The sequence below is a fragment of the Thermobia domestica genome, chromosome 12 (genome assembly GCF_964235325.1).
Source record: "Thermobia domestica chromosome 12, izTheDome1.hap1.1, whole genome shotgun sequence".
Lineage (NCBI taxonomy): Eukaryota > Metazoa > Arthropoda > Insecta > Zygentoma > Lepismatidae > Thermobia > Thermobia domestica.
In genome coordinates this window covers 82,559,685-82,578,606 of record NC_137465.1, presented here as the reverse complement: position 1 = coordinate 82,578,606, position 18,922 = coordinate 82,559,685, and the positions used below count along the sequence as shown (strand labels likewise).

The following is an 18,922-nucleotide window of genomic DNA, read 5'->3' as shown; positions in this document are numbered from 1 at the left end:
GAGTGTCGAGGATGTCTACCTGTGCTTTTTATGCAGGAGAGACCATGTAGTCCTTTTTGTCAACAGGATTTTTGCACGCTTGGCATTTATGGGGTTCGCAAATATCTGCTCCCAGTCTTAACGCAATTGCTATCCTAAAAGATTCATCATTCAGGTGAAGGTCTAAAGGACGTGAGGGCAAAGCTTTGAGCCAAGCACCTGCCTCAATGGACGATGCAGCGATCAGTCTGGCCTTGTCTTCTGGGTTGTCTGAAGACTGAAAAATGAAAAATTCGATTGCATGATAGGTTCTTTCCATGTGGATTCTTTAGCCCTGAAACTGAAGTCGGGTAAATCGGAGCCCACCAACAATGACCATGTGGACGAGCAATCTTGAACCTCAGAATCCCAGTGGAGATCGTTGCTCTGTTGAAGTGATTTTATTAGACATTGAGAGCCGTAGAATGATGCCAAGAAGGCGGGAATAGCCACATCTAAGGCTCTTCGAATGCCTAATCCACCAAGATTAACTGGGAGAGATGCCTGAAGCCACGTGCTATCCTCAAGGACACAATTTAGGATAGACTCCAAACTAGATTTTATACTGTTGTCATATCTTTCTAATAAATCCTCTTCTTTCCATGAAGGTGAACATCGCAGGAAATATAATAATCTTGGGATGGAAAATGATGTTCTTAGTAAGTGAAAGGCAGAATGAGCAGATATTGATTATAGATGTGAGAAATACATGTCTATCTAATCAAATTATTATATTTTTCTGTTATTCTGTTAGCAATTATTGTTCCATTCCTCATTTATGCCTGTTGTTATTTTAGTTGAAAGTCGAATAATTTTGAATTGTAATAAATTTGTTGGTAAACTCTAAAAAAGAATAAATATAATATAAAATTAATAATACATATAAATGTTACAATCTTAACATTGCAACAAGAAAACAAAAGAAATAACAAATAAGGTCGCGTAAATGTAAATATGCAATTAAAAATGAATCCACTTGTAAACATTTATAAATGACGAAGGTTGCGACCTTTACGTGGTATGAAAATCAGTGAAACATTATAGATCATTCCTTGCCCTAGTCTTCACCAGTGCACAGCAATTTTTATTAATTGTGTCATTAAAATTAGAAAATTTTGTGATCAATAAGAATGTAAGTAACAATTACTTGGGTAATGACATATATTAAAAATGTGAATGTTTAGGAAGACATATTGTGAAAATTACGAAGCGTGTTGATGTTAATTGTTGTTCATTTAATGTTACAATGACAAGCCGTTGTAGTTATCATAACCGAATCAAATACCAATAATTTGTGTCATTTAAGTAATAATACATTTCTAATAAATAAGACGTAAGTAACAAGTAATTATAGTCTGGTCTATAAATGGACTAGTCTGGTTGGAATGGATCCCCCACCTAACGACAAAAGACATGTTCAGTCTGTTTGGGATGAACCTATAGTCAAGCTTCATTTATCTTCACTCCTATCATCAACCAATAACCCAGATGACAAAGCCAGGCTGTTAGCTGTCTCCTTCTCCAAAAACGGAGCATGGCTTCAAGCCCTACCTTCTCACACACTCGGCCTACACCTTTCTAATGAGAGCTTTCGTATTGCTACAGCTCTGCGCTTAGGTGCTAATATCTGTGAGCCTCACTTTTGTCCTGCTTGCAACGCATATGTTGATAATAAAGGATTACATGGTCTTTCATGTAAAAAAAGTGCGGGAAGACAATCTCGACATCATATTGTAAACGACATTATTTATAGAGCCCTCGTTTCAGCGGGAGTTCCTTCAATAAAAGAACCAAATGGTTGTTGCCGCTCTGATGGTAAAAGGCCTGATGGCATGACTTTGGTACCGTGGAAAAATGGAAAGGCACTAGTCTGGGATTTCACATGTTCCGATACGTTTGCTCCTTCCAACTTATCCCATTCTTCAATTCAGGCAGGTCTCGTCGCCGCTCACAGAGAATCAGACAAAAGACTAAAATACTCAAACATATTGGACAAATATTGGTTTGTAACAGTAGCAATAGAAACTAGTGGGTCTTGGGGTCAGGAAGGATCTAATTTCATTAATGAGGTTGGTCATCGAATAGCAATCAAAACTGGTGACCCCCGAGCTACTGCATTCCTTTTCCAACGTATCAGCATCGCCATCCAGCGCGGGAATGTGTCATCGATCTTAGGCACATTACCTCCTGGTAAAGAACTGGACGAGATTTTTCTTCTATAACACACAATAAGACGGAAGTAGAGACATCCTAGGAGGCTGACAACCACTTTTACTATGTTCATGAAGAATGTTTTGAATCCAGTTTGGATAAGTATAAATTCTAAGAAGTCATGGCTAATGCCGGTAAATTTGGGAGTGGTAGCAACATTATCTACAGATTTTACTTTGTTGCTCAAAATCGTTAAAGACCCGAAAGATATTGTTGTCAAGCTGTCCGATGTTTATTTTGGAACAAATATGCTATAACATATTGTAAATAAATGTAAAAAAGAAAAACAATATAAATAAAATAAAATCTAGTAATTGTTCATCAAAATATGTGAAAAAAGTGAATGTTGTTAAAGATACATTGTGAAAATTACGAAGTATGTTGACATTAATTATTGTTTCTTTATTTTACAGTGACTATTTCTGCTATCATGGACACCGCCAATGTTGTTGGCCTGTCTTGGAAAGACCTCTTCGTGCTACTGAGGGACCACTTAAATGATAGAGGGCTATCATTTACAGCACAATTGAGGCAAAAATGACCAGTCAACTCGGTCGCTCTTTCAAATTGGCCCAAGGTTCGAAGTCTGGAATTCGCAAGCTGGTGTGCGATTTTCGATCTAAGGAGCAGGAAGTTAAGCGCACTGAAGCCTTATCCTTCCAAAAGTTTGGAAGCTGGCTAAAGGTTGTTGTTTCTTTCAACGAAATGGACATTGCAGAATGCGAGCAAAGTCCACAAAGCTCAGGTCGACCTTTGTTAAGTTTCAATGCTGCCAGCGAAAGGACAAAGCGGAGGAAGAAAGAAGTACTATGGGGAAGTACATCTCTCAAGGACTATCTTAGGCTACTCAAATGAGTCTTCGGGCTTCGGGAAATGTGGATGCTGCAAATATCGTCAAAGAGGTTTCAAATGATCCATCAACCGCTAGTACCTACAAAAATCGGCATCTTTCATTCCTGAAATGCAGTTATCTGGCGACTCTGCTCTGTCTTATGATCGAACAGAAACTGTCAAGAAATCAGTAGCAAGGTTTGCGAAATACAAGCTTACAAAATAATTGTCATTTATATCCGCCATATGAATTAGTGCAACAGGCTAAGCGAAAATGTTATCCCCCTAAATCTGATATGACAATAAATGAATCTATGTTGCAATCCTTGCTGAATCATACCGTTGAACGTATTTTAATAATGCAAACAGAAGTTATTAGGAAGTTGATTTCTGATAACGCTTACAATATGAATTTGATTTGCAAGTGGGGATGTGATGGTACCTCTGGCCAAAGCATGTTTAAACAAAAATTTACTGACGATGACGGATCTAAATCAGATGCAAATATTTTTTTACTTCAATTGTACCTTTGCAACTGATTTATATGAACGACAATTCAGATTTTGTTGTTTGGAAAAATCCTAGACCTTCGTCTCCTCGGTTTTGTAGGCCTATTAGGATACAATTCTTACATGAAAACGCCGAAGATACACTTTGCGAAACCAATTACATTAAAGACCAAGGAAAAAACTTAATACCTTTTACCACTGTGATTGATAGGAAGGAAATAATTGTGTCGTACAAACTGGCAATAACAATGATTAATATGAAAGTTTGCAACGCAATAACAAGCAATACGTGCACTCAACGCTCTTTCTTATGTCAAGCTACGTCAGAACAATTTAACGACTTAGACAAAATTTTAAAATTAAATGAAGATCATTTAGATTTTGGAATGGCCACGTTACATGCGTGGATAAGATGTTTTGAAATATCTTTGCACTTGGCCTACAAGCTTGACATAAAAAAGTGGCAAGCGCGAACACCTGAAGGGAAGCAAAAAGTTGCGGATGCAATATATATATATATATATATATGTAAGGTAAACGCACCGGATTTCGATAGGTTAAGGACCTTTTTCAAAATCAATCGCCTATTGTGGCCATAATATTGGTCGGTATTGGCCCATTTTTTTCCTTAAATGTATAGTCTCTTCTAATACTAAAAGTCACTTCAAGGCTCAAATATTAATGTTAAAAATTTTTATGAAACTGGAACTCGCCAATGGAACCCGAATTCGACATACTTCACCTGGTTTCGACAGTTGCGTTACCTGAATTCGACACCTTCAATTATATCCTTGTAAAACATGATGTCTGCTTTATTAGTAATAGTAACCTCTTCTTAGCTTCAAATATTGTTTTATTATTATGCAGAAATAATCAGACGGACAAAAGAACACAACTTAAATTTTCTGAACTGAGTAGTTACTTCGACGATCCTCAATTCGACATGCTGGAACCTGATTTCGACATCCCATGTGGAACTGAGATTACAAGTATCGGAGAATTATGCAACAAATAGCTTTGTGAAAGACTTTGAACATACTTGTACGTTTAGATATTCAGTTAAAATTATATTTGCACTACTGAGCATGAATCCGACAACCTTGTCGAAATCCGGTTCACGTTACGAATAAAGGCTCGTGTTTTCGACAACCCCCCGTTCATGTTACATCAGAACCTTTGTCTTCACAGAAGAACACAAAACGTACTGATTGAAACTCCTTTACAACATTGAAGTACTACTATTTGCTTGAATCAAACCTAACTTTAATAAAAATCTTAGGAAAATAACTTAAAGTCTTATGTTTTCCTTAAGATTATGTGTTTTTTCTCGAAGAGTGTGTCACACACACAACAATGTACTTCTTTTCTCCATACATATGACTCATCTACTGTAACCGTGCTTGTGACACGAGAAAAGACACTCCCATAATGTTGCCACTTCTATGCACGATTGCAGGAATGATATCTTACGCTTATTTCACAACATTTAAGCACAGGTATGTCGAATTCAGGCGCTTTTACCTTATATATATACAAACCGGATTTCGCGTACAGCTTGGACTCATTGTTGACAAACCCAAACCTGGCTTTGATAGTACGAATGATGGTAATACAGCTAGTCGTTTTTTTTTTTAAAAAAAAGAAAAACTGTTTCTGCAGCAATCACAGGGGTAAATGAAGATCTAGTAAAAAGATTTCATGTAATTTTGCAGGTAATTTCATGTGATCATGCTATTAGTTTGGATGACTGAAGAGTACTGCTTACAAACAGCTAAAAAGTACGTCGAATTGTATCCGTGGTTTTTCATGCCGACTTCCGTGCATAAATTGCTCATAGACGGAAAACAAATCGTGGAGCCATCATTGCTTCCTATTGGACAAATGTCAGAAGAAGCACAAGAGTCGTGTAACAAATTGTTTAATAGGTATAGGGAAGATTATGCAAGGAAGTGTAGTCGAGTCAAAACTATGGAAGATGTGTTTCTACGATTGTTAGTGTCGTCAGATCCTTACATTTCTAGTTTGCGAAAATTACCCCGTAAACAGATGAGATCGTTGCGACCAGAAGCTCCTCGATTATTAATTCCTCCAAGCTCTTCCTCCATTATTTACACATCTTCTGAAGAGTCCAGTGATTACGACACGGACGATTCAGGCAATTACTAGACTTGAATTTCAATTTATAGGTGCAATAAACAGTTGAAATAATATTCATTGTTAAGAGAGATCTCAATTAAATTGTTAAACTTAGCCGACCTTAAATGATGTATCTGTACACAAGATTAACGAATAGTGACATCGTTAGTTTCGATAGACTAATCTTCGTATGTTAAACACATGTTCATTGTGCATATAGATGAATTTGTGTTTTACTCCAAAACTAAATTATTCACCTTTAGTTAAATTTAAACATTCGCACCCATATTAATACGCCATCATCGCGTGACACAATACATGTGCGAGCGCATTTCTAATTAGTTACTAACTTCAAGTTACATTTCGTTTTAAAAGGACAAAAATGGATGTGTATTGTTTTGATTGTAATAATTAGTGTTAATAATATTGAATTATTTAACATTGTGTTGTGAAACATTTATATTTTGTTACATGTAAATAAAGAAAATAATTCATTAGAACATGTGACTTATTATTTTCCACTTTTTCAACCTCGACAATATTAACAACTTTTTTTTTTTGCCAACTTTAGGTACAGAATTGTAATGAGCAACCTCACAAACTCTTTTATCACCACTTTGGAGAACATGCCTACGAATTTTTCGACTTTTGCAAATTTTATTCCGTCATTTTGGAGCCGCCATTTTGTTTTTTTCAACTTTAGTTGCAGAATCGTAATCAGCAACCTCAATAACCCCTTTATTGCCACTTTTGAGAACATTTCTACGACTTTTTCGACTTTTGCTAATTTTATTCCTCCATTTTTTTTTTCAATTTCAGTTCCAGGATCGTAAGCAGCAACCTCAATAACCCCTTAATACTAAATTTCATTCAATTTGAATATAGTTGTCATATTTTGGCCAGCTCTTTGCGTTTTCGCCCAATTGTGCACTGTTTGCATACGGGAGTAAGGGAATGAAGGACGATAACATATCGAGTACCGACAATACAGTCAGCTGATTCCAGACCAGCGTTGCCAGCCCATTATGTTCCAAAAACAGTCTTTCACGTTTATCGTAATTCAACCCTTGGAAGGTACAGATTGCCCACTCTGCTTTATAATTTGCTAATATTGAAGTATTAATCTAAATAGAAATCTCAAATGATGCCATAACTTGAAATTAAATAATAATTTATATTTTACAGTACGGTTGTTTTCCGTATAGAAAATATACAAAACCAAATTAAGACCATTGGGTCCTTGGAGCGGGGGCCCATCAAAACTTTTATGTGGGGTCCTCTCTCAATATGTTAAAAAGGGTCCGCGAATTATATAGAAGTGACTCATGTCATGTTTTTTTAACTTTTATGGTGAAAATGTTTTCAGTAATTTTTAAAATGTTGGGTGACCCATTGGTCGCTGTCAATCAGAACCGTAGCTAGAGATTTCGGCGCCCGTGACGAAGTAGAATTCGGCGCTCCCCTCCTCTACACTCACCTCACCAAGCTTTTTTTATACATATAAGAGAAGCAGCTTTTGGCTTTATGCTAGATAATTTTTTATCAAGCTGCTTTGACAGACCATTGCAACAGCCAAAAGCAATCATTAGTATTCTTTTACAAATAAGTTTTTTTTTTCAAGAGGCTTATATTAGTTTTGTTAAACTTGACAAAACTACCTTTGGTTGTATACAATTCCAATTGGAGAAGAATTATAGAAATTTACAACTACTTACAACAATTCATAGTATCGATTAATAAATGAAATTTCAATGCATCAGAAACTACCTGCTTTTAAAATGTTCGTAATGGGTGAATAAACTTTTGAAATTTTACTTTCTATGTAACCACAGAAATAGCATTTTAATTTCGATTGTTTTGAGGTAGAAAATATAATGTGTATATATATAATGTATATATCAGTGTGTGTATGTTGGTATATAAAAATATCACACAATTTGATACTTATGCACAAAAAGAAATATCCTGGCGATACGAGTAGTTGATGGTGAAATCATCCCAATAAATTCCTTCAAATTGGAAGCATTTCATATGAAAATGGAACAAAATATGATTACTGGTAGTGATCAGTCTTTGAAAAAGATGAAATTCGTTACGTTAAGTTCTGACCCCTTTAGCCCCTATTCAACTGCTTCTTCAAGTTCAAAAATGTCATTATTCTCCTTGTTTACCTTCATTTCTAACATTCTTGCACAAACAGTAGCAGCTATATCAGTTCGTCATTAACAAATCATATCTAATAACTTTCTTTAAGTAATAAATAAAAGCTTGTTGTGACTTGAATTGTTTGGGTTGCGAGCGAAGCGAGGAAGAATTAAAAAAAAAAAAAAAAAACTTTAATCCTATGTGCTTTCAAACCCACAACAATATTGATTTAATAGGGCGCCAATACTTTTTTCAAGGCTACCTTCAATTCAAACATTTTCTCTTTCTTGCTTGTTCGGCACCCTCTTGCTATCAGCGCCTGGGGCCACAGCCTCGCTCGCTCGCCTCCGCTAGCTACGATTCTGCTATTAATGCAGGACAATGGAGAAGTGTTGCATTAGTATTTGGTAGTTTTTGCAGTAGTATTCTCTAGTAGTAGTGAGAAGTTATAAATTATTTCTGATGCTTCATATATGTATTTGTGTATGCACCATGGGCGCCTATGAAAGGTTTATGGCACAAATGTGGCATTGTTATTTTAGGGGAGATATGAAGTAATCGAGCTTGTGCAGATGATTGTACCAGGAGAGAAATTACTGCCTGAAAGAAAGTTTTATATCTGCATTTTAAGACTTTTCAGTATACTTGATCCGAGTGACACTTCCGGACCCATTTTATTGTCGGGGGAGGGGACAGTACGCGTACATGTGAGTGGGCCTCCTAGAAAGTATTTTCTGGTTGGACCCTGTGTTGCAGTACGGCCCTGTTTAAAGTGTTTTATTTAGCATTTTCATCTAGTAATGTCAGGAAGACAGTCACACTTACTTAGAAGTGCCTCCAAGGATTGTTTTAATTTAATGACGAAAGGCATCGTGTACAGGGTAAATTTACTAGATAAAACATTGGCAACGCTAAAGAGTAAAAGTATTGTAAATATTACGATGTCACTAAGAAACATTGTTTTCAAGCAAAAAAAAAAAAAAACTTTTTTTTACTAGTAGCTACTTTAGAAGAGCAACTTGTTTCTCTATATTGCGATAAAAGCAGGACAAGTTAGCTCAGTCTTGACTAAACGATTAGATTACGTGCCCTTAACTTGGAAGACATGGGTTCGATTTCCGGAGGACGCTCATATTATTCGGATCCACCTTAAGCTGTAGGTCCACGTCTCATATAATCTCGCTGCTGGAAGGCATGCTAACCATCAAATCAATTCAAATCGATGGTAGGGGACAATTGAAAATTACTATCCATTCATCTGTCGGCATCCATATTGTTTCTAATTATCAAAGTATAACCTCTATTCATGAAAGGGATAGTTTTCAACTAAATGTATTAGTACAAAGAGAACTTTGATCATTTCTGTTCAGAGTAATGTTTGTTGCTACTCCTGTGCATGATCGTAATATGTTGTTTTTCTACTTCTTTGTTTACAGGTTCCAAATCCAACACGACAACACAGGAGACAGTCCTTGATTCTAGCAAAACCGAGTCCCCAATGTTAAGCTACATATTTGACACACATTCCAACCTCAAACACCATCATCACGACCACAAATGGGGACCACACTTTGAAGACGACCTACGGAACAATACAAATATCACCGTCCAAGCTGGAAATACTGCATATCTAAACTGCAAGATTAGCCTGTTACAGGATAAAACTGTAAGTGTAGTTCCATTGTTCCTTAACTTCAGACAGAGTCGAAGTTTCCAGTAGAAAATTGTAGATAAAACATTTGAAAAATTGCTTCTGATGTTACTTTTCTTTCATTATTTTGTTCACATCGTCTATTCTCTCATTCCACCGTTATCTATTAGTTTCTTTAAAATCTGTTGCTTTCGTGTTATAAGTGCTTTAGAGGAATTCAATGAATGTTTATAAATTTAGAAAGTACCGTGTCTTGTTTAGAAGAAAATATACACTGTAAAGTTAACTATATATAGACTGGTCTCAAGAACCAAATTAAGTTCCGCGTGATATGTCACTCCCAAGTGGCTTAGTTTGGGGAAACTTGTACCGTAGATAGAAAGTAGTGATACAGTATGATACAGGCACCATAATGAACAGAGAACAGAAAAGAGGTAATTAGAAGAACCCAATTACTTAAGAGTTTTAGAAGAATAGATGTCAAATCTACACGCAAGAGACGTTAGATTACATCTCGATAACGCCAAGTCTGCATACAGGAAATAACAGTTTAGAAATTTGACAAACTTAGTCGGCAGTAGTTCCAATCTACACGGAGACAATTTCGAAATGAGAACAAAACGTTGCGGTGTAGTGATCAAGTTCTAGAGTTGATGCTTGGACATTGCCGAATTCCTGGAAACAAAGTGTTGTGGAAACTAAGATGACAGCAGTCCAGTGAAGCAAATTGAACGTATATTGAGTATCATGTCTGAGGGACAAGCTTCTTTTTTATTTGCGTCGTTTCCATTATATGTGGGGTTGACTTCTCCTCTATGATATGGACTCTTTCTCTCCAAGGTTATTCTTTAACCATATTGTAATACATACCTAACTCATGATTTTATTTACATGATTTTATTTACAAACATCCGACACATGCTTATATTGACAAATATAAACTATATGCGGGATCTAGGTCAAACCCTCACAGCTAAAACCCCCACACTCAAGAAATGTCAAAACGCCCACACAATCGTTCATAACTCCCACACAAATGGACAAAACAGCCACACATAGCAACGGTTATAATCCCCACATAAATGGATAAAACTCCCACACAAATGGTCAAAACTCCTACATGCAGAAGTTGTTACAACTGCCACACAAATGGACAAAACCCCCACACAGTCGGACAAATCCCCCACACTCTGAAATGATCGTGATTGTATGTCTTTGTTGCTGTTCTTTATGACACCCACTTTTGTGTTTCTGTCATTAGAAAACACTGCAAGAAGAATAGTTGCAACATCAGTTTAAGTGGAATAAAAATGTTATTGAAAAGTACAAAGGCAAGGCATGCAACCAGGATCATTTCAGCTGTCCTCGAATCTTGAAATCTCCAACTTCCATTAATACTTTCTTCATTAAATATTCCTTCTGACTTACTCAATTCTTGTAATAAAGTGTCACTTCAAAGATGAACCATGTACTAATACGGCAATCTTCTTTTAAAACCAAATAGTTTATTACTTTGAATTATATCGGACTGTGTCACTTTTGAAGTATACCCCAATGCGAAAGTAATGAAGAGTCAACATCTCAGAAAAAATATTTTAAAAATAATTATTGTTACATGAAGTATTTAGAAATGTTGCATGTCTTATTAAAATTAACATTATCGTAGAAATGTTTAAACCATACAGTGCCGTATACTGGTTTGACGGCTTGGGCTACCACTAACATATATAACACCTGTACATTAATAACAATAATAATAATAATAATAATAATAATAATAATAATAATAATAATAATAATAATATTATTATTATTTATTATTATTATTATTATTATTATTATTATTATTATTATTATTATTATTATTATTATTATTGGAATTTGGTTTCTACGTTATTATACAGTCTTCAAAATAGAACGTCTTACAACACTACAACACACTTTCTTTTTATCAAGTAGATAAATATGATTTGCTCTTCACTAGAAGGACTTATATTATCTTAATTTTTAGTACAGGAAAAATATTGTACATTTCTATCTTCATTTGCTGCACAAAGTATCCCTACATTTTGCGTTAGATAAGCTATAACCCTACTCACGCCCACATTTTTTTGTTAGGATTGGTTCAAACTTCAGGAGGTCAAAACTACAAGCCAATACTACAGGCCAATACTATTATCGAAAGGATATCTATTATTTTCCATCTCAGAAGACGATAAGTAATTGTAAAATACTTCCACCTATATTTTCAGAGGAAAAGTTATAGAACTAGATTGGTTTTTTTTTTTTTTTTTTTTGCAACAGAAAAAAATGAAATCTTTCAGTTTTATGCCCCACTCTTTTTCCGGCTAGGCTAAAGGAGCCGCTGGTGATGAAAAATGAATGAAATGATGGAATGAAGAAAGTGGGAGGAAACTGGAGAACCCCGAGAAAATTTACGCAGACGTGTACACCACGAAGTTCACTTGGCGTGAGCGTCGATCGAACCAGATACCCCATGCACCAGAAGTGAACGCTTTACCACTGTCTCCGTGGCCCCTTATAAGGAAAAGAGTACAGTTGAAGTGTAAGATCAAATTTTCATGCTACATCAATCATTTCCCTGTTAAACAACTATAGTTTTTTTTTTTTTTGAGGAAGTGTACAAATATATGTTAGGATGTTTTGAGAGGGTCCGGACCCGTGGAGCCCTGCGGTTGCACCACTGTCTGCGAGTTATAGTTGTGTGGGGGCGACACTGAACAATTTCATGGTAATTTGCCTTATAAGCATACGGTTCGCAACGAATGGAAGAAACTTTACATGGAATCGAAACCGCAATATGTTGTTCAACACTCGGTGCAAGCACTGCGAGACATCTGGTATAGAATGGATGCTACGTGCGTGGAAATGAACACGTGTGTTCTGTTCAGAGTCACCCAGGATCGAGAGGTGAAACTGAACAAGGGAGGGGTGACACTGAACATTAAAAAAAAAAACACTAAAAATATGCAGAAATACTAAACGTATATATTTTAGGGAAGAATAATCTGCATGTATGATCTGTCCAATAAGAACAAAGGAAGAGATTTATTAAAGTCAAAACAAAATCAATAATATATCTACTGTTTATTAAAACTCCTCGGGGAACGTAGACCCCGTAGAACTAAGTAATGCTAACATGTGCTCACGCACTGGTTCTGCATCGTCCACAGATAAACGTACATTGTCACCAGAACTTACACAGATTATGCGGTACCAACGGCTGCATCTTGAACATTCGATCCAGTTACCTATTACAGATAACTCAGGCCAGAGAAATGAAGCGCTTGCAGCATTACATCACGTAATTAACGAAAAATTTTCTTCTTTCTCGGTGCATGTCACGAACACTGCATTTTAACAACCTTTGTCTGCCACAACACGCTTTGATTTATTGGTGAAAGAAAGGTCAGTCTCTTCCACGTTGTAGACGTCTTCCGGAAAGTTGACCAAGCCAGTGCCTTCTACGGTTTGATGCAGATCAAAATATTCTGTGAAACCTTTTGCTCTTGCAAGAGATAGCTGTTTCAGGATTTGTAATAATAATTCAAGGCTTCGTTTGAGAAACAATCGAAGCCAATCTTTTCCCGCCGATCGCGTCTCCCTGTTAAAAGGATGTTTCAGTGCTTTCTTTTCAGCGTAGTCAAATGCGGCTTTTCTTACATTTTGCGGTGTTATAGGGAAAGCTTTCCGTGCCACCTTCAGCAACAAGTTTGCCATTTCGTCTTCCTCTTCTTTCCCAAACACGGGCTGACCACTTTGTGACCTCCTACTGACAGATTTCAACCGCAAGTATAACGTGCCCTTGTGTATCTCGTATTTCTCGGCAGCCTGGCAGAGGGACAGTTTTTTAATTTTCTCGAAGGCTTGCGCCATTGTTTGCTCATTCCATCGTTCGTATTTTGTGCCATTCTTTACTCTCTTGTAGTCTCTGGGCAGCTGTAATGAAACATGAAACCCTGATAAGGCACTGTATACAAATTGTACAGTAAAAACATCATAAGAGCAATACAAAACTGCGTTCAGTGTCACCCCATCAAATCTGTTCAGAGTAGCCCCACAACGCAGGTTGTCGGTTAAGTGTTCGTAATTTTTCAGAGATGGCAGCACCAGTCAGCATGTAGCAGTCAGGCATGACTAAATCCCCGCCAAACTTCCATGCATCAACAACGTTGTTTTGTGCTATCTGTCATAGAAATTACACACTATATACAATAGCCAAACTACAGTATGGCTATTTTATTACTTGATCCTTACATTTGTGTTTGTCTCTTTCGCTTTCCTGTCCAAAACAAACGTGAGTTCCGCCCGTCGCACGAATATTTAGCTCACCACACAAACGTCTTCCAATTCCACCACTTTCTACCACACTCAAGGTGGCGGTTTTTGGAAACAAATGACAAATGTTACTATGTTCAGAGTCGCCCGCCGTTCAGAGTCCCCCACCCCACTCTATACAGAACTCTGAGATAGGGGAATAGTAAAGGAGTCACAGTTTGTAAGAGCCTTCGCAACGTAAGGCAAATTGTGAAACAAGTAATTATAAATATGCCAACTACGCCAACTCGTACGATACACCATAGACCCCTGGAGGAATTTCATACAAATTTAGCATACGTATACCGGTATATTACAATAAAAAAATATTACTGCAGGGGTAAGACACTAAAATTCTCTGGAAGCAGGGGATAACCAGGTGAAGGGTTCGGGGTGTGTGGACCTCAAACTTTGTAAAAATATTTATAAGAATTTATGTAGTGTTTTGTTGCACTTTCTGTCCTGATAATAGTTCTGAGACAAATAGATCCACAAATTCCGATGGTGCACGTTTATAAGAAATACCTCAAAATGCCAAATTGGTATTGAATTAATATTATAATCAGTAATAAGGATCTGTGAAGCAACAACACTTGAATAACTTAGGCCTGCCTACGGAATTAGTATAAATGAAGGGAAAAAAGTGGGACCATGGCTTCTCACAGCGGGGCAAGGGTTTGAAGTTGCCCCCACTCTGGATTTGCAAAACAATTTCGGTTCTTTCCAGATACGTGTCAAAATACATTAGATTTACTTACATTCTGTACTAGTATTGAAGTATTTACTGTCCGTAAATAATAGCTGAGGTCGCTAGTTCCATCCCATCTCGCGCCAAGTGATCTTTGTAGTAGACAAACACGGTGTGGTGGGTTTTCTTCCGATTCTCCCGTTTCCTCCCATCCTTTTGATTCCACCATTTCAATATTTTCATAATTACTGTCTTCCTTAGCCTACTCGGCATAATCATGGGACGAAAACCTGCAAGATTTCATTTTACATTAAATATTATGTGATTCAAGGTCTGTGTATTCGACTCTTAGGTTACGTCAAGTTTCTTAAAGACCACTTTCAGTGACCATGCTTCCTAATTCATGCCTCCATTTAGTTTCACGTGGCAAAAATGTGCATCACAGTAAAACCAAGTGAAATTTCACCACTCATTTGCAAAATGATAAAATAATAGAAAGAAACTCGAACGCGTGGGACTGCTGCGTGGAAAGCAAGGAGTTTTCCAATACGCCATTACGAAACTCTGTGATACATTTAATTTATATTCGTTTTAATTTGATAAAAGTAGCGTACTACTTTCCCACAAACATCACACGACTTGTTGCCTCCAAATTGCAATTCACGTGGAAACGTATTGCAATATCTTATCTCACGAACATGAACAATATCAGAAACGTCTGACGATTAGGAAAAAAAAGCAGAAAAACCCATACCCAGAATCGAACATAGCACCTTCGGATCGGGGAGAAAGCCACTCTATCTACACGACTACGAAACAACTACTTTGTAGCCTTATTCAATTATTTCGAGCAACTATTTCCAACCACAAAATTATCTATTACACGTAACAAACAGCAAGGGATCATTTTGTTTTTTGGGCACTTACATACATAACATGTAATGTAATCACCTTGTTAGCAATTTTATGTTAGCTATTTTGTCATACTATACACGCGTTCTGTTAAAACACTTTGAATTGTGCTACGAGAGGAAGAAAACGAAACGGTAGTAAAGAAACAGAATTGTCATAAATCACAATATACAAATCACAATGAAAAAGCTTCGTAGGTTTATAATATAGCAACGAAACGTACCGCATCCCAAGTGAACATGTATATAGTGTAGTGGTTAAACCACGAGACTCCTGTTTGGTGGAGTCGGGTTCTAATCCACAGTACTGTAGCTTGATTTTTTCCTCAGTAAAAAGACATCATTCTTGAAAATAGCTGCAACTTAATGTAGAAATCCGTCCGTTCCATGCAGAAAAACAAAAATGCAGGATTCACAAGTGTCCTATTCAACAACGATGGTGTGCAAGCCGAGTTCAATTACCTGGCATTTAATACATCCTACCATCATATCTGAGTGAGCTATTACCGGCCTTCCTTCCAGTGATCCCACCAATAAACTGAAAATGACATAAAATTAGCAGAGGCAAATAGTACTTTCACATCATTAATTTGTCCACGTTTTCTTTGTAGAAAAGTTATTTGACAGTTGGCTGTACACAATATTACTCATATAGTTTAAAATAATTTGATCAGTCCGTCATTGTAGTAAATTTGAATTGCGAACGTGTAAGGAGTAGGAGTACATTTTGTATTAAGAAATTGGTTTCCAACATTCGTCAATGTTCGCATTATGCAAGTATGTAAGTGCCAAATTTCACAGAAGTAAATCCCCACGTTAAGCGGGTTTGCATATCCAGGCTCCTATGAAAACATTTACGATCACTCCAACCTCAATCATTTCACATATTCAACCTGTTGTATATACACCGTAAGTTATTAGGACGTAAAATTAAATGTAGTTTATACGAAAAAGATTTTTATGCATCGCAAGACCTGTAACGCCCAAATATTCACCACAAAATTATAGTCGTATTGACATAAACAAAAAAAAAAAAAAAAAAAAAGAAAGAAAGAAAGAAAGAAAGAAAGAAAAAAGTGGAGCAGGAAACCACTTTACGCAAGTCTAAAAAAGCTCAGTGAAAGCGTACGAACTGGTCGAGTGGTTTGGGTCAATAGTCTATCGAACAGAAGTTTGTGTGTTCAAACCCTGTAGGAAGTATTAGTTTTCTTTTTTTTTCTTAAAGGTCTGTTCCTATTTTCATCAGAGGACTGAGAGCATTTCTTTGAATAAATATTTGGCAACAACTTTTCTCTCAAATTTGATTAGAAGAGAACATTGTATGAATTGCAAATCTAAAATCCACAGCTGAAAAAAAAAATATGAAGTATGTTCAATATTTCATTATTATCCTTTGATTTGTAATGAAAACCTAATTATAAGCATTGATGATTTCAGAAGATTCTCCCCGGGTAATGGTCAATATATGAATGAGAGAAAACTGATAAAACATTATTTGTCCACTTTGAGCATGATCGAAGATATGACGACGAAGGGGGAAATTTATGTCGACTGGGTATCAAATTCTCCCACAGGTCATGCCCTGAAATCGTCACTGTTTGAAAGGTATCCTTAACAAATGCCTCGGTAGAATATTACATTTATTTCTAGTTCTACGTTTTGAAATGGCAAAATCATAATTTTTAAAGATAATTATAATACGATAAGCATAAAGATTTATAGAACTAATGAAGTAAATATTATTGTGTAGGTTATTGATTTCTAATCGGATTAAAACTAGAATATTCGTTTGCATCGCACTTTAAAGTAAATCCTCTCTGTATATAATTCATACTGGAAAGCATGTTTAATTCCAATTACGTAATCAATATTTTTAACAATATATTTTTATTGTAATATTTTTACTATTCAATGTTATATACACTTCATTTACCAAAGTAAAACCTCGCAAATGTATAGTGGGCTAGTGAATATTATCAAATAAATTATCATTTAGTTTACGTAAATACTGCATCGTCTGATTTGATACTTCGTACTTTAACTACTACTACTACTACTACTACTACCACTACTACTACTACTACTACTACTACTACTACTACTACTAATAATAATAATAATAATAATAATAATAGTAATAATAATAATAATAATAATAATTATTATTATTATTATTATTATTATTATTATTATTATTATTATTATTATTATTATTATTATTATTATTATTATTATTATAAAATCATAGCCATATTTTATAAGAATTTCAGGCTTACTCAATAAATGAATTCAACATGGTCTTTATCGAAGCTCTATTTATTCGAATTCGATAGAATTACAAAGAGAAACTTCGAGAACAGGTAAAAGAAAAATGTTACTTTTGTGGGACTGGAACTAATCTTTAAGAGTTCTTTACAATTTACAGACAAGTGCCTTAGACACTTTATTTCTTTTCTTTAAGCTAACTAATACACTGAACGTATCTGAGTAACTTGTCTCTATTTTCTGCTCGATTATACTCGTTTTACAATAATTTCCTTTAAGTTTGAACGCCAGGAACACGAATGCAAAAACATCTACAAAAACTAAAATTTGCTCTACCAGGAATCGAATCCGGGACCCCGTACATCAAAGGCACACGTGCTAGCCACTAGACCAGCGTTAAGAGCGAATGAAATGTAGTTGGAAGTGTTTGAAGCTTATGTTTATTTCGCCCTGATGTAATAATTATGTCTATTGATGTTTTTTTGTTTACCTTATTCGTTACTTTAAGAAATGATATATGCTATTCATATAGGTTCTATTAAGTATTCGTCCATAAATATTATATAAAGTATCAGAATTATTCATGATCTTTCATGGAAATTTACTTGTGCATGCACAGTAGACAGAGAGTGTAATTGGAAGGTGAGTTCAAGAGAGATTATGTATTTCGCCGACATTATTTATTAGCTATGTAGAAGAGATAGCGAAAACGAGTCTACATAATGAAGATGGAATTTCGGCACTAGATAAAATGATGAGGTGTATACGGTTTGGGGTTGATATGGTTGTTGTTGCAGAATTTAAAAAGAAAATTAATAAGATGTAGAAAACTTGGAAAAGGCTTTGTGAAGAATATGGGATGAAAATAAATGTTAGAAAGACAAAATCCATGGCGATTGAAACAAAGCGATCAGTGTCAAATATATAAGTAGGAGGGGGAGAAAACAAGAAATGAGTAGTTAGCGAAATCTGAGTAGTATTATTAGTAATGATACGACATGCGAACGTGAAATGAAAGCAAGAAATGGCGAAAGAAGCCTTTAGGATGAAGAAAATACTATTTTATGGGACCTTGAGTAGAATTGAAAAAAAACCTCATAAAATGCTTCGTGTACCGTATTTTACTGTATTTATAGGACAGAAACATGGCCATTACGCAAAAATGATGAGAAAAAATTTAAGGCTTTCGAAATATGTGCGTGGAGAAGAATGGAGAGAA

The 18,922-nt window shown here is 35.8% G+C and overlaps 1 protein-coding gene across 8 annotated transcripts in view; it reads left to right on the top strand.

Moving 5' to 3' along the window:
- The window catches only part of LOC145666536 (zwei Ig domain protein zig-8-like), a 1,346,876-nt gene that overhangs the window by 655,528 nt on the left and 672,426 nt on the right, over window positions 1–18,922 (top strand). For all 8 annotated transcript variants that reach the window (XR_014127771.1, XM_081733847.1, XM_081733844.1 and 5 more), the window contains one exon: window positions 9,287–9,516. Coding sequence is in view for 7 of the 8 variants with exons in the window: in XM_081733847.1 (XP_081589973.1) it covers window positions 9,287–9,516 (230 nt within the window). In the remaining variant the exon portion in view is untranslated. The remainder of the gene's footprint in view (window positions 1–9,286; window positions 9,517–18,922) is intronic.